The 18,108-nt window shown below is 37.0% G+C and overlaps 1 protein-coding gene across 5 annotated transcripts in view; it reads right to left on the minus strand.

Annotated features, from left to right (window-relative positions):
* LOC120527752 (LIM domain-binding protein 2) overlaps positions 1-18,108 on the minus strand; it is a 468,646-nt gene that overhangs the window by 153,267 nt on the left and 297,271 nt on the right. For all 5 annotated transcript variants that reach the window (XM_039751537.1, XM_039751536.1, XM_039751534.1 and 2 more), the window contains exon 3: positions 569-741. In XM_039751537.1, coding sequence (XP_039607471.1) covers positions 569-741 — 173 coding nt within the window. The remainder of the gene's footprint in view (positions 1-568; positions 742-18,108) is intronic.

Genomic DNA, 18,108 nt, shown 5'->3' on the forward strand with positions numbered 1-18,108 from the left:
ATCCTACCAACATCACAGGAAGATTCAATTTTCCACAATGATGGGCTACAACCTGCTAAACTGGCAGGATTTAGAGGATGTTTAAAGATGGTAAAGATAAAAAAAAATTTAATTGTAAGATTCCTTTACAGTTTCAGTTCTTTGCAAACTGGTTGAAAAAATGTCTAGCTAGAGTAACAATATTACGTACAAATATGGTAAATATCATATTTACACATGCAAGTACAAAAGGAAACTAGATCCTCTAACTGTATTTGCCATAATGGATCAAATAATGCTACAAAAATGGCACAGACATTATGAACTGTGTCATATTACTATTTAGCCGCACTTTAACCTCACAAGGTATTTCAAGAATGATTCCATCTGCTCTTCACTCAGTTTTCCATCCCAGTCTCTTTGCAATTCACATAAAATGTACCATAGCCACATATCAAACCTGGTGGCCCAAGACTAAAAATACTATCAGTCACACCATTCAGCGAAGTCAGATCAATGACAATTCTCAAAATGTATCCTTGATGCTCTTTAAGTAATTTCTAGAGGGAAATGTAAAAAGAACTGTTACCTTTGTAAACATTGGCTTTCCATGCTGGGTGACCATGGTGCATTGATCACAGTCCACTGTGATTGATGAGTTGTGGAATGATTCCTTGGAGTGTTTCAGAATGTAATGCAGATCTGTAACACCTCCTTCAAAGACAGTGCTGAAATATCGAGGGATGAGTGTTCTTCCAATAGCTGCGGAAACAAAAGTAAATTTCGAGGATTATCATGTGGTGCAAACTTGGACTGCATTTTTCTTTAGTATTCATGAAACTTATACAAGCTCTCAGAAGCAGATAGCATAACTGAACAGAATGTTTATTTTTTATAAAAACAAAAGGAAAAATATGCATATTCAAACCATGCATTTGATGATGTACATGTCATATATATATATGACACTAGTTGAAAAAACATGTTTAGTACAGTGAAGCTAGATTAACCACAGTGAAAGATAACAATTGATAGCAGAATTGAGAAACTGTAACAACCAAATGGAGAAAAAAATTATCTGTAGTAATCACAACAGGAGAAAATTACAAACAAGCCTTAGCAATAGCTCAGTGCCGCACATGTTTTTAGAAATTCAGTAAACACAATGGTGAAAAGATGCTGCATTACTGGTCATAAAGAAGTCCTCTGATCATATTTTTTCAGATCTTATTTTCCATTCACCACCATCTTTGTTTTATACAAATTTTGCTTTGCAGAAACAGAGAGATGTGCTTTTCCAAAGCAAAACAAGAGAATGGTTCGGGTATAAGCAAAAGTCAATTGACAAGAGTTCATGAAATCTAGAAACCTAAACCAAGTCAAAAATTGGAATCCAAGTCTAAACTCATGCCTAAGTCTCTCCCAAATAAAATTCTAATATTCCTTTCTGCATTTCTTTATATTTGGTTCATGTGTACCTGCCATGTTTTGTTACTGCAACGTAATAATGTCACTCATTTTGTTGCCAGCCCACTGAAGTGCATTGAACTCGCATCTACATTGTTAGCAACATGGTGGTCCCCATCAAGAAAACTCACAACAAAATGTCAATGAGAGGACATTTACAAAAAAATAATCAAAACAAATAGAAAAACAACAAAAAAAAAAAAAACACACACATCCAATGTTTAAACAGATTATATCAGGACGATAAACAACAGCACGACGTTTACATATATAAGGAACAGCTGAAGCTATGAATATGAACATGAATATTATTGAGATGAATTTTACAAAACTTAAGTATAGAATTTAATAAAGAACAGGAAGTGCCAAGTCACAAAATGTTTAATGCAATATTTCAAATGTGTGAAATGCTGAATGCATGTTTTTTCCAGGTCAGTTTAATTTGCAATCCTCTTTAATACAACAATTTGTTGAAGAAGCCAAATTAGCTTCCTATAAAGATATCTAGGGGAAAAGTATTGGCAATACAGTATTTATTTTAAAAACATAGGCTTGAATCACAATACAAGTACAGAGCAAGACAATTAACATATTCATTATCAGCAAAGTAATATACAATATTCATATTGTCCTTCTAAAACGATAAAGCAGTCTAAGATCTTGGTGGCAGCCCGAGTTTTATTAATTTACTTTATTGAAAGAACTTTTATATTTAAAGAAGAAACACAACGACTTCAATTAAGAAAAAAAGAAATCTGTCACGTATTATATTATGAGCATTATAATTCTAGCCTCAGTCTAAGTATCATTTTAGGAAAACCCACAGAGTTTCGGTTCTGCTCATCAATAATTAACAGCCATTGGCTGTATTACTGATATGTCAAACTCATGTGACTGCTGTCAACTGCATTCTTCGTTCATTCCAAGATACTGTCTTTGCTAATTCCAAAATGGATTTGTGTCACAACTCTTTGTGGAAAAACAACTTCATACATTAAACATGTTTTTATTAATTATTTTACACCGTATTTCACATGCATGCTTTTATTTGTGCAATTTAAAATGCAAAATCCTTGGGTAATGTTGCTTGCATATCTCTGTACTGTATATGTCCATCACAAAGAGAAATGGCCATATGAAAAAGAAACAAGATGCTGATGTGGGCAGTGCAGATCTTGTTTGTCTTGGTTAAATAAACTTTATACAAAAAACTTGAGTTTCTGTCCCCAAGATAAGTATGTCTCGATTCCAAAATGTGGCTGCAAGCTAAAGTTATAACTTTCTCAACGTGCTGTTACTTTGGACTAAAATGCAGTCCCCTCATATGCAGCAGCTTCACTTGTATGAACCCCCAACCAAGGGCCTCTCCTCTGCAAATGCACATGTCTTTTTTCCCAGCTCTTCTTACTTCAGAATGTTTACATCATATACCAGGAAACAATTTAGTAAATCAGTCTTAATTTCAGGATACCATTGTCCCTAAATTCTCTTTTGCAGTGTATACAACACATTTTACAATGACAAGTGCTACATTCTGTCAACATAAAATGGCTAGAACTACTCAGTGATTGGTTAATCCTCAAGGATTGATTTTTTTTGTCTGTGCTTTTTCTGTTATATTGAGTTTGTGTCTTGGGAGTTCAGACTAACAATGCCACTTCACCTGATTAAGAAGAGCAAAACTGAAAATAAGGAACTTATCTGTTGAAATTGTTAATGTTTGTAGCAGTAATCATCAGGTTTTCTCAAGACAGACTGATATCAAAACCTCACAAAATACAGTTCTTTGAAATTGTGTTACCCTTACTGGCTTATTATGCTCCAGAACTAAAGGTTAAGTTACCAACCTTTCAAATATTCACTTTGATAATTCAGTGATTAAAGGCCAAATTGATATTAAAATTTGAAAAAAATATATTCTGAGAAATGAATTCCTCCAAAAGGGTACATTTATCATATTTTGTGTGTTATTGATGTAATTTTCTCCAAGACATCAAGGGAAACCAAGAGAAATGAGCCGAATCTTAGATAATGTATATAGCACTTACTTTCTTGGCCTAGAAGCTAATATTTATGATCCGACAAGATGCTAATACAGCATATTGACCACAGGTTGTGCCAGTATTATATCTTGTACAGCCTGAACAAAGTATGAGCCAGAATGCTCATTTCAGCAGACCAAACAATGTTTGTTAACCCATCCATCCATCCATCCAACCCACTATATCCTAACTACAGGGTCACAGGGGTCTGCTGGAGCCAATCTCAGTCAACAAGCAAGGTAGGAAACAAACCCTGGGCAGGGTGCCCGTCCGCTGCGGGGCACACACAAACGCACACACCAAGCACACACTAGGGACAATTTTTGAATCGCCAATGCACCTAACCTGCATGTCTTTGGACTATGAGAGGAAACCAGAGTACCTGGAGGAAACCCACACTGACATGTGGAGAACATGCAAACTCCACGCAGGGAGGACCTGGGTAAGTGGAAGAGGGTCACTGATACTAGTACAACTTTGATGCTGACAATGAATATGGTCATGCTGACTGTTGTTTCATGTGGCATAATCTGATACAGATTTTTTTGCCTACACTCATAGCAGTTTCTCTTTTCATCTTTGATAAAATCCATTTTCTGAGAATATTAATTTTGTTGGAACTGTGCAAAAGATAGCACTGACCAAAGATAATTCCTGTTCATACTTTCAATAATGATCATTATGAAATGTGTCTCCAAGAAATGAAAAAGGCAGCTAGCAAAAATGCTCACCACAAATTCAGACTCTGGAACTACTGTACTTATTATCAACATGAAAAAGGAAAGTGCTCATTTTAGCAAAGGGTCATCTGAAATCAGGCAGTATAAAATCAAACCAAATTTGTATGTGCAGAAGACATAATAGTTTATTTCATGATAATGCACTTGTTTATTACTATATCAGTTTATTAATTATCTTATCTATTTATACAAAGTTAATTTGTTTAAAGGAAGAAAAGTGGCCCTGTAGTTTTCTCTAACTGCATACAATGGGCTACAGTAGCTGGTTTCAAAAGGTATTAGACCTCTATGAAGAGGACACCCTTGTTGTCAGAAGTACAATTAATCACTTGAGCCAATAGAGTTCTCATTTGGCTCAACTTAAGACATTTGATTTCTCTCACTCTCTGGGGAGTATTGACCTAAGCTTACATCCTGTAAGCAGAGTGAGAACATACTGTGAAAATGAATGCCACCCCAATGAAAAGTATCTTGTTATACCATGTTATCTGGTTATTTAAATTGACTTGATATGAAGGATTGCTGGTGTGTGTATCCTGGAATGTACTGTATTATTAAATAGCATATGATATGCACCTAACACAAAAAGTACCAAATAAATTCTGAGGTTCTTTTTTAAGATAAGATAAAAAGTCAAACCCATCTATACAATTGTTACTTGTAACCTCTTACCTGTCTCACTTGCTGCTCACTCTCATTAGACTGAGTGAGGAGTCAGAGTGTCTGGGCCTGTGAGTGTCCTGGATAAAAGCCAAGATCCAGGCCTTTAATGAACTCTTGGGCACATCCCAAAGAAGTCTTTTTTGCTGAGAAAATGTCGATCATCGAGAGGTTTACTTACCTTGGCCGTGACATTAATGTCTCTGATGACTCTTCCTATGAAGTCAGTAGATGGATTAGGAATGCACATGGGTAGGGGTCTCATGACGTCGCTGAAAAGGGGTGTGTTGTGCTCCCAATATCTCTGCAAAAGGACAAGGTTCCAAGTCTTTAGAGTCCTGGTGCTCCCTGTTTTGTGAAATGGTTGTGAAACATAGACGCTATCCAGTAACCTGAGACAAAGTCTGGACTCCTTTGGTACTGCTTGTTTGACTTTGTGTAGAGTGAGCGGTGGCTCATGGAGTCCCAAATGAGGCACATTACCTGCATTGTGAGGGAGGGTCAATTACGGCACTATGGCCATGTGGCACGATTTCCCTTAGGGTGATCAAGATTACAGGATTCTCAATACTGAGGAACCGAGCGGCTTGATCAGTCAGGGGATGCCCACGTAACATATGGCTGCAGCATTTCCAGATGGTGGGACTAGACTGTGTGTTGGGTGACTGGGGGGGTTGCCAACCAGGATCCTGTGCTGTTTTATCAATCGAAAGAAATCTTTAGACCAGGCTTACTAGTAAATGGACAAAATAAGAGGTGCAGCAGTTGCATGAAGCCAACACCAAACAACAAAATCTCTGAAAACTGGTATGCGGTACTCTCGGAAACTACTGAACAAATGTCAGTTTCATTGTCCATGTTAACGTCACTTTTGCTTGATTAGAGCATTTGTTTAGTTTCAGTTTGGCTTTACAGCTTTTCCTTTGCCATTGTGTTTTTGGTTGAAGGCACTGCCACCACTAATAAATATTGATGAGTTAGTTTTTTCAGCAAAATATTATTTCATCCAGTAGATGGCAGCAGAATACTGTCCTTAAAGTTTTTCAGGCTAACACTGTAAAACGAATCATTACACATCACCCTGAACCTGACTTGGGGTTAACTGTAATAAAATAAAATTCAGAGGCCGTATAACTGTCAGGGTTAACATCAAGAATGTTAATCACACCCTATAAATATAACTATACATGCTAGTACTCAAGGTACTCATTTTTCACACACAACCTACTGTATTATCATTCAAGTGAGGCCCCCACACAGTAACTAATTGCAAATTCACTACAAACAATATGAGAAGGACGTGGTTGGGTAGTACTACTGTCTCAGAATCTTTCCTCCAGCCTCCCAATGATTTGCACTTAAGATTAATTGGTCACTTTAAATTATGCCCAACTCACATGAGATACTACAAGTCTGGGCTTAGTCCACGCTTCCCTGAAATTCTGCACAGGAACATATGGCCGCAGAAGATGAAGTAACATACTTTAGCATTTGTTAAGTGAACACACCACAATGGCATAGTGGTTAGCAAAGATTCTTCACAACTGCAGGAGCCGAATTTTGATTTATTAATTTTTGGCTTGTCTCCAGCATCATTCTTTCTAGCTGCACATTTCCACCCACCTTCTAAAGATGTGCATGTTAGGTTAACTGGGGAAGTGAAATTGATTTAATATACTGTATGTGAGCTTGTCCTTTGGGAATTGGTGTCCCCAGGAAGGGTTATGTTTCTGTTGGACTGGATTTGGCTTTCCACAACCCCTGTTGAAAAAATGGCGGGATATATGCTTAATGAAACAAAGTAAAACAGTAAGGGTACAGGATTGTTTTTTAACGCTAATGATTTTGTTGTAATTTTTTCCCTATTCTTTATTAACTTTTTTTGGGCTTACACACAATGGCAGGACTGTAAAAAGCAAATGTAAATTGACAGGATTAACAGTCACTTGTTTCAGTTAGCACAGAACAGAACATATGCCTCTCAAGTAATGTGTATCCAAACACACAATTTACAAATAATTAACATCATGTTAATTAGTCACATTAATTTATGCCACTTTATGGAATCATTTCCTCAGAGTCCTCAGGAAGGTTGCCAGCAGTTTGAGCCAAAAGACTGTGAAATTTTGCTTGGAGTAACTGTAATAGCGGCTGGCTGCGTGTTTCACAGCGTGAGCATGAAGCAGCTGGGAGCTGTAAAGGCTGATTGAGTAACACCCAGAGCCACACTTGGATAATTGCTGACAAAGCATATTGAGCAGCAGCTAAACAATGAGGATCACCTCCATTCAGAGCACCGCTAGAAAGGACTCGGTGTTTAGTGGCCTGGTTTTTGCTCTTTCAAAAAAAAAAATAATAATAATAAATAAATAAAAAACAGAACTAAATAAAAGCTAAAGGCTTTAAAATGTCCTATTACAAACACCTTATAGCAGTTGATTGTTTAAAAAAAGACAAATCTTAATTAAAGAAGCCTTACTTATTAATTATACTGTGGCAAAATAAAAAGACGACTGTGGCATACTTTTAAAACAATAAAAACAGACCCAATAATACAAAGCAAAAGGGCCTCTTGGGACCTCTAGCTTCTCCACTGCAGATTTTTACTAATATACACAATACCTACATGGCAAAAAGCACTGGTGTTAAATTAACACTTAAAGAGTGTAGATGGAAAAACTCTTTACATATACTGTATACAATTTTAATTGTTATTTTGAAATTAATTTAGCACCAGTGATTTTGTTGTATATGTTTATCAGTAACATAAAAAAAGTGTTTGAGCTGATCGAGATATCACTTACATCCTTCCACTAGCTTTCTGTCTTGCCTTGAAGTTACTGTATTTGTTAATTTGCTGGTTTAATTTGATCAGAGAGTGGACAACAGTTTAAAGAGTTCTAAGAGAACAGTACATTTCTAGAAAAAGGCCAGAGTGTCTCCTTGGTGTAGCCTTCCAGGAGATATGTTAGATGTACAGAGGACATAAGAGTATTTGGAATGGCTAGATGACTACTAGTGTGATCTTAGTTGGTGCCACCCCACTTGCTGAAAATGCTGAGGTGAGCCATGGAATCACTGATGAATTTTATTTTACATGAAGGTCTACAGATGTAATATATGGGTCTGGCTACACAATAGAAAGGGCATGAAGCCTAGGAGCCATGTTTGAAAGTGTTGTTTTGGATCAAGAGAGTGTGGATGGCAGGTAATGCAAACTAGTGTAGAAGTAGAAACTGTTAGTTAGGATTTAAATGGTATCAAAAACACATAAGTTGCTGCCCTGATTTATTGTTCATTTTTTGGCTGTTTCCATTGTTTTATTTGTTGCTTATAACTTTTATAAACAACACACTCTTGCTACAAAACATGGAGGGACCAACAAAGAAGTGTCTGAGGTTTGATTCTCTTGGCAAAGGAAAAATAGCAAAGGCTAAAAAGGCTTGGTTTCAGCTTACATTTTGGTGTTGAGACTCTAGACTTCCATTTTTAGTGTAATGGCCTATGGCTGCCTTTAGATTGCTCTTTTCAACTGTCCTTCCTTATCACAATAATTGAAACTAACGCGGTTTTATCTTGTCATCTTTTTAAACAATCATTACAAATGGCCATTCCTTCCAGAGGTCAATTAAGTGAGACAAAAAAGATGAGAATTGCAGTCAAAAGGAGGAGGACAGATTAGTAGAGAGGTAAAATGGAGATGGTGTTAGACAAAGATGAAAGCAAAGGATCTGTCCAACCTGTAGACAAAACACCTATTTTTAGAGGAGGCCCTATGGGTGCTGTTCACTTCTACAACTCTTGCATATTGGCAGCTTTAATCAGTAAAAACTAAATGCACTTATGATTATAACGTTTAGGAATGACCATCCATGGTTTCCAGTCCCAAGTGGAAGCCATTCAATTCATACAAAATTCTCAGGCCTGACACGAACAATTCATTTTTCCATGGGTTAAAATGACAAAGGTCAGAGAAGAATAAAAGTAGCCATATAAATAATCTAAGGAAGGGTACAATGTCCCAGTCTCTGTCAGGTGCTTAAGAATTAAGTGGTAGCATGTAGCAGAGGAAAAGAGAGACACAGGAGAAAAAGAAAAGAAGAGCAAAGGACAAGAGGGAAAAACAGTATGGTGTGATGCATAAAGAAAACAGGACAGCTGTGTCATTGGGATACACATTAGGGATTAATTATGGAGCCGTGTGATGAAGATGTAATCATGATTAGTGTGTTTAAAAAAATCCAATGTATCCATAACTAAATACATTAACTTGAGTACATAAGTGCCATAAGATCCAAACTGTGCAGTCTATATTCTAATGTGTAACTGTTTTGGGTATTTAATTACTACATAAAACTGTTCAAGTCAAATTTAGCTGTTATTACATAATGTTTTAGGTAGGGATAATAAGTACCTAGGTAAGCAGTCACTATTAAAAATTGTTACTGAGCCTTTAGTATGTTATTGTGTATTATTAGGATATAGCTGTAAATATACATTCAAGTGTCTGTTCATGAGTTGAAAGATATGATCATGTATGTATTTTCATATGAAAATTTTATATTATTTTGTACAATGCTGACAATTATATGTACACATACAAGCAATCTGAAACTTATTTGCAATTTTCAGGCTAATTTCTATAATTCAAAGAGCTCTCTCCATTACACATAGTTATATTCAATATAATTATATACAGGGGTGGCACGGTGGTGCACTGGGTAGCGCTGCTGCCTCGCAGTTAGGAGACCCGGGTTCACTTCCTGGATCCTCGCTGCATGGAGTTTGTATGTTCTCCCCATGTCTGCGTGGGTTTCCACCGGGTGCTCCGGTTTCCTCCCACAGTCCAAAGACATGCAGGTTAGGTGCATTGGCAATCCTAAATTGTCCTTGGTGTGTGCTTGGTGGGTGTGTGCATGTGCTCTGTGGTGGGCTGGCGCTCTGCCCGGGGTTTGTTTCCTGCCTTGCGCCCTGTGTTGGCTGGGATTGGCTCCAGCAGACCCTCATGACCCTGTAGTTAGGATGTAGCAGGTTGCATAATGGATGGATAATTATATACAGTGAACTTGGAAGGAACTCAGACCCTTCACTAGTTTCTTCATTTTGCTCTGTTGCAGCCTTGTACTAAAATCATTTATTTTTTTTCCTACATCAAGCAACACTCACAACCCTGGAATAACAAAGCAAAAAACAGATTTTAGAATTTTTTGTACATTCATGACAAATGAAAAACTGAAGTTTCACTCTGACACAAGAATTTAATTTTACTCTGAATTACATTTGGCTTTGATTTCAGCCTGGAGTCCTCTGGGGTATGACTTGACAAGATTTGCACACCTGGATTTGGGGATTGTTTTGCTATTCTTCTCTGTGGAATATCAAGCTCTGTTAGTTTTTAGGTCTCACCAGAGATGTTGGATGGAGTTCAGGTTCAGGTTCTGGCTGTGTAACATGAGAACATTCTCAGAATTGTCCCAAAGCCACTCCTGTGTTGTCTTTGCTTTGTGATTAGAGTCATTGTCTTGTTGGAAGGTGAACCTTTGGCTCAATCTGAGACTGCTCTGCTCATCGTGCTAATATTAGTTTCATTGAACCATGGAATCTTGTTTCTCACAGTCAGAGTTCTTTAGGCACATTTTCGCTAATGCCAAGCAGGCTTCCATGTGTGTTTTAATGAGGAAAAGTTTCTGTCTGACCACTCTGTCATAAAGCTGAGATCGGTACAGTGCTGCAGTGATAATTGTCCTTATGGAAATTTCTTCCATCTCCATACATGTTCTGTGGTTCTTTATCACCACCGTGGTCTTTCACCCACAATTGCTCAGTATGGCAAGGTGGCCAACTCTAGTAAGGGACTTGTTTGCTCCAAACTTATTGTACCACAAAGTATGAAGGCAACTGTACTCCTGGGAACCTTCAGTGCTGCAGGTATTTTTGTAGCCTTCCCCAGATCTGAACCAATTGCTAATTCTGTCTTTAACCTCTGCACCCAATTCCTTTCACCTCATGACTTGATTTTTTTGCTGTAATACACATTGTGAACTGAGGACTTCACAGAGACAGGTGAGTGTCTCTCCTTATGTTGTCCAATCGATTGAAATGACCACATGTGGACTCCAAACAAAAATCAATGATGTTCAACAGAATGGGATGCACCTTAGCCAAATTTTCAAGTGTTAAAGCCTGAAGGGTTATGTGAATGTTATATTTCTACTTTTTTATTTTTGATAAATTTGCAACATGGTTCACTGGTAATTAGAAAGCAGATTAAAAAAATACAGTATTGATATTAGAAAATGGTTGATATCAAACCTCCACTACTTTAATTACAGAAAAAAATGGAAATAACTATGTCATTCTCAGTACTGCAGTGGAAAAACACCATAGATCGTTACAGAATGCAGCTAACAGTGGTAGGAAGTTATGGAAGGATGTTTTAATGAGAAGGTACTTATATTGTGCATATCTTCAACCTCTGCTTTGGTCATGCTCTTTTGTGGTATTGAGTGTGACACTAATTTGGGCTGTAGCATTTGATTAATATGGTCTTATATTATGCCTGCAGCATCTGCTGTGATGTATAAAGCATTTAATACAATGTTTGTTGGTTGTTCTTTTTATTTTGGTTGCCTGGGCTTAAAGCAGCTCACTGGTTAATTCGAGTTTGGTTTCTGAGTAAAGGGTATGCTATGTTAACATTAATTTGTTTTTTGGAGTATGGGATGTCTGCTGATAGTGGCACTGACCTCTTGCTTTGAACATTCTCTTCATTCTATTGCTTCACTTATTTGCGTGTCAGCATTACTCCCATTCAATTATTTTAAATTCTTTTGATATCGTCTAAGAAAACCAAGACTGGAGAGTTCATTCAGTTTTACATTATAATCATCACTGAGAGGACACAATTACACATTTCTGTTTCCAAACTCTCACAACAACACTCTCCAGAAACAAGTATAAACCTTGTTAGCACCTCATTTCCAATATAAATATTACAGATTTTTATATTGCAAGATAGACATCCATCCACCAACTTGCTAGATCCACTCAGCCTAATGTAACGTACACTGTTACATTCTGCAAATTGGGAATTGCTAGTTAACCAAACATGTACATCTTTGGAGATTTGGGACTAAAAACGGAGTACACAGTGGAAACCAATGAAGACACGAGCAAACTCGATTTTTACGACAACTTCCTTTTAAAGAAATTATCAATGTTATTCAAACAGTGTTACAAATTTTCTCACCTTTCCATTAGTGTCATGTTATTTTGATCCCTTTAGTGCTATGCATCAAGATTGTTAGCAATTTGCCTTCATGTTAACTGTAACACTCACTACATGAGAACAGGAATCAACAAGGAATATCATCACATTACAAAATTTAACAATGACAAAGAGTGTCAGATGTTCAAGTTTGTATGATGACCCTCATTATTTGTTACTATTTCACACATTACATTCAGAGTTGGGTCATAGAACTGTGGTGGAAGTGGGGGTGCATCATGCCTTCTTACTAGATTAGATTAGATAAACTTTATTAATCAGGTTGACTGACTGGGAGTATTAATTTGTATTATAATTATAATTTTTTAAAATAAATAAACTACACAGATTATGAAGTGACCTTGTTCTGAGTGAACTTTAACATTTTCCAGATACAAAAGAGCAAGTACTACAGTGGTTTGCTTATAAACAAGAAAACTGACAATAAAAAGTAGAAATCAGCCTTTAAACTCAATCTGCACCTCATTCATACAGTTCACTCTATAAATGTGTCTATTATAGTCCAAGGTCAGAACATCCAGACAAGTGGATTAGCTTTCCTGGCCTTCATGCACCCTCCTTGTTTAATTTGAGTAACCAAACACAAGAGCTTACAAAACTAAGTAAGAAAGAGTTAAGTACTAAAACAAGCACTTCTGAGCATCAAGGTGTTCTGCGTGTTAGTGAATGCTGGAATGCTTCCCTCTGCTGACTGATAGTGGCATGGTAAACTTCACAACACAGAAAGGCCTCCCAGCTGAAATTAAGAAGCAGCAGGCATGCAGCAGAAGTTAAAAAAGGTATGTCAACACATTTGCTTGGCTTGAAACAGAAATTTTAGCACAGAAAATGGGAAATAATGAACAGAAGTCAGAAAAAGTTGGGACAGTATGGAAAAAAAAATACTTTGACTTTTATCTCATTGCAGATGGTGTGAACCCAAGATATTTCATGTTTTGTCTAGTCAACTTCACTTCATTTTTTAATACACATTCATTCCTGCTTTTCATGTCTGCAAAACATCCCCAAAAAATCTTGGACAGGGCCAAATAAGGGCCAGTAAAATAAATAATGATGTGATTTCAAACAGGTGATGTGCACAGGTGATTGTAATTTTGATTTGGTACAAAAGCATTATCACAAAAGGCTGAGTCTTTGAGATGCAAAGATGGGCAGAGGATCTCCAGTTTGTCAACAAATGTGTGAGAAAATGATCAAAATGTTTCAAACTAATGTTCCTAAAGGAAAGATTGGAAGGGATGTGCATATTTCTCCCTCCACAGTGCATAATATCATTAAACGACTCAAGGAATCTGAAGGAATTTCGGTGTGTAAAGGACAAGGGTGCAAGCCTAAACTGAACACCCATGAGCTCCGATCCGTCAGATGGCACTGCATCAAGAACCATCACTCATCAATAGCGGATATAACCACATGAGCAAGAGATTACTTTGCAAACCATTGTCAAGCACTGTAATATGGAGTTACATTCAAAAATGTCATTTAATACTTTACTGTGCAAAAAAGAAGCCTTATCTTAACCATATCTGTAAATAGAATCAACTTCTCCGGAGACACACAATCATACAATGAAAGCATGTATTGTGGTCAGACGAATCAGTATTCCAGATATTTTGGAAGAAAAGGACACCGTGTGCTTTGGACCAAAGAAGAAAAGGACCAAAAAGACTGCAGCAACAAATCCAAAAGCCAGGGTCTGTCTTTTCTCATCTTTTCCAGAGACATCCATGCATTTTTCAACAAGACAATGCAAAACTGTATTGTGCACACATTACAAAGGCATGGCTGCAGCAGAAGAGGGTACGGGTAATGGACTGGCCTGCCTGCAGTCCTGACCTGTACCCACTAGTGAATGTGTGGAGAACTTTGAAAAAAAATATGTAACAACAATGACCCCGTACTGTTGCACAACTTAAGATGTGTTTGCAAGAAAAATGGGACAAAATAACACCTGAAATGCTTCATCACTTGGTATCATCAGTGCCTTAACGTCTTAAGTGTTGTGAGAAGGAATGGTGACATTACCAAGTGGTGAATGCTGTACTGTCGCAACTTTTTTGGATTATGTTGCAGGCCTGAAATGCAGAAATGGATGTATATTAACAAATGAAATGAAGTTGTCCAGACAAAACATTAATATCTTGGGTTCATACTATCTGCTATTTGCATTTTCTGTACAGTTTCAATTTTTTCTGATTTTAGGTTGTAAGAAACGTGAACATTTTATCTTTCCTTCTGCTGATGGGTTACCTTTGGTGCTCATATTTTAATTTAAAAGTACTGCTCTTGCCTACTGGCTTTTCATCCTAAACAACTTTCTTAAGCCTTGCTGATTGGAGTTAAAATTACAGAAAGTGTTAAGAGAAAACTAGAAGCAGATTGCAAATGGGTTCCAATGAAAAGTTACAGATGCTTCACAGAGAGTACTGCATTTGTAAAAGAAATCCAAAAGTAGTATTAAGAACTTTAGTTTGTGAAACACATAGATGCAGACCTTGCTATGTAGAGTATATGAATAATTGAGCATACTAAAAGAAATTTACTATCTTACAATTAACTCCTTCTGCTTGACCCCATTTTGTTTTAAACTTAGACAGTCGATCAAACAGCCAAAGTACATGAATCATTTAAGAAGTCCTGTAAACTGTTTACATAAATGGTTTTCTGCCTTGAGAGACACATAAAATATCTGCAAATGATTTACCAAGAAGAGTAAAACAGGGTATTTAGAAACAGAAAGAAGAAATAAACTAAAGTAATACAAAAGAGGAATGCCAAAAAAAGTGGCAAAGGTTAAATGTAGCAGGTTGTATTGTTGTATGGGCCCTTACATTTGGCCAGCCTTAAAACACAGTAAAGGCAATATAAAATAAATAACCTGTGATACACAGTTCACTTAAATCACTTCAATCACAGGCTTACAACACTGTTTCAAATATAAAGGAAAAAAAAACCAAAACAAAACTGCTACCTTTACAAATTATAAGAGCCACACACATAACAATATACATTAGTTTAAACACAATGTAAAGCAAAGCAATTTCACACTAATTAACATAAATGGATCCTAACAATATATGTTCATTAATATTATCATTGAAATATGGCCAATTGACAAAGGAGGAGTGAAAAACAAAACACATGTCAACAGCAACTCTGGAGAAGTTGAACTGTGTCAAGAAATGCTACAGGTTTTCCTTTTTAACAATATCAATAGGTCTTCATAATGCCTCATTGTGACTGTTCTTTTTGTCTTTAGCCAAATCAGAAGTTCTCTTCTCTTCTATTATGTCATAATAGTCATTTTGTTTACTTATTCAGCTTCTCTACAATGCTCAATATCATCAAAAAGTTCCTTCTGTCTGTCTATCCATCCATCCATTATCCAACCCGCTATATCCTAACTACAGGGTCACGGGGGTCTACTGAAGCCAATCCCAGCCAACACAGGGTGCAAGTCAGGAAACAAACCCCGGGCAGGACGCCCACACACACACCTAGCACACACTAGGGACAATTTAGGATCGCCAATGCACCTAACCTGCATGTCTTTGGACTGTGGGAGGAAACCCATGCAGACATGGGGAGAACATGCAAAATCCATGCAGGGAGGACCCGGGAAGCGAACCCAGGTCTCCTAACTGCGAGGCAGCAACGCTACCCACTGTCCCACAGTGCCGCCCTTCTGTCTGTCTAATCTGTAAAAAATGAACATACTGGAGTGGAATGGTCATCAGCATCTTATTACTTCTACTTTGAACAGAAACTTAAGGCACCACATTGTATGATTCTTTGTATCATCATATATTTGCTATTAATGGTTTTGCTGTAAATATATATCATTTTCAACCAAAAGCTTAAAAGTCAATGCCTTTCTCTAATTATTGCTAGCCTAGCCAAGAACCTATATTAACCATTACTTTTCTGGCAGTGGTCCCTTGGGGCCCCAAATGGATGCTTTTGAGAAGCGCCCTATTGGTGGTAAAACTGGTTTGAAAGTTTGAAAATAAAATCAAGAAGCAGCCTGCCATCAGAGGCCTCTAGGGTTGAATACGTGGAATACAATATAGACATTGTGACAGGTTAGAGGTTATAGGTAAGAGATGAAAAGCTGGTTTTGACATCTCTTCCTTTACCACATTACGAAAAGAACTTAAGATGTTCATTGGTATTTTTCATTTTGTGTGACCTGATATGTTAAAACATTGGTGGTTGTGACAATTAACTTAAATTCGTACCTGTTAATAGGCTTCAACTCCTATTTTTAGTCATTTTCATTTGTGAAAAAATCTACTCTCAGGTTTTTGTGTTACTAAATAATGACTCCATGTGTACAGCATGCTTGTAAAACATTGCAAACAAATTCTGAGTAATGTACAGTCAGTAAAAATGAAGCAAAGAAACTCTGGAAAACTTCTTTTTACATTTAAAGTTCAAACCATATCTCAGTTACTTTCATATGCAAGATTTATAGAACATTGTCCACATTAACATCAAAAGGTGATAAAAAATTTGCTAAATTTATCTAGCGGTGCCTAAGGTCCTGAAAGCAATATAATTACAGGACCATCTCAAAGGCAATGAACATACCTCAGAGCTCAGTACTGTCCATCATGTCCAGAAGTGGAAAAAACATTAAACTACAGGCAGAGTGGCTAGGTAAGTCTGTTCTCTAAATACACTGTGAACAAGAATGGCACTTGTCAGATAGGCTACTGTGATGCCAATTGCCACTTTGACTGAACTACACAAGTCAGTGACTGCCACTGAAAAAGATGTTCACAGCACAACATTTGTTGTTGGGATGCTTTTCAGCACCAAAGGCCGATAATCTGGCCAGGACTGATGGGAAAATAAATACTGCACAATACACACAGATCCTGGAGGACAATCTCCTCACCTCTGATAGAAAGCTTAAGCTGTTGGTAAGCTGGGGGAAAAAATTGTCTTTTAACAGGGAAATATCCCAAAGAATACTGCCAGGTTAATAATGGGGTGGCTTAAAATGAAGAAATTATTGATGCTCGAATCACACTCCTCTAGCTAACATCTTTGCCTAAAAACTGCTATCCACTGCCATTCCCCAACTAACCTGGCAACTATAACTGCTTGAGCAATTTTGCCAGGAGAAATGGGCAACTCTTGCTGCATCACATTGTGTAAAATCAATAGAGACTATTTTACTTTTTTTCTCTCATTTTTTGTGGAGTATTGTGAAAAAGAGTGTTTGATTTACAAATTAAAATTCCCAGTGAAACTGATCAAAACCCCATGTTGTACAATCATTTAAGAGAAAAATGGGATGGGAACTAAATATTTTAAGGCACTGCATCTACATTCAGTAAAACCCTACAACACAGCATATTAACAAGACACTGCTAATAATACTATGGATTACTTTAGCTGACTTTTACTATAAAAATATCATCTGAATGAGCAACCATTAGGTTTACAACAGTGTAATTTGAATTTCAGTGTTAATAGGCTATTGTCTACAAGTCTTTCAATATTCTCAGGCTTTCACAGAAGAAAACAACGTCTCAGCTAGCTATATTATAATTACCAAGAGTCACTGAGCCTCAGCTTGGGAGATGAGATGCTGTGAGGCACGCAGAAGTGCAGACACAGGCGATTTTGAAACATCTGCCTCCTTGCCCACCAGGAACTGAGGCTTAACTATCAACAACAGCTTTTATTTGTTGGCAAACATCACATAAAAATATATTATACATTTTGTTTACACATATTGGCATCTTTTATTTTTTTACATCCTTATGTATAAAATTAAAATAAGGTACACAGCAAACGACTCATTGCCATTTTGGGATGCTGCCTACATTATTACTACTATGCAAAACAAATACTACTCTTTTTCTATTTCCCCTCATTCGCTGATTATGGCTAATGAGGTAACATTTTTATTTGAAAGGCT

Source organism: Polypterus senegalus, chromosome 4 (genome assembly GCF_016835505.1).
Source record: "Polypterus senegalus isolate Bchr_013 chromosome 4, ASM1683550v1, whole genome shotgun sequence".
In the NCBI taxonomy this organism is placed as follows: domain Eukaryota; kingdom Metazoa; phylum Chordata; class Cladistia; order Polypteriformes; family Polypteridae; genus Polypterus; species Polypterus senegalus.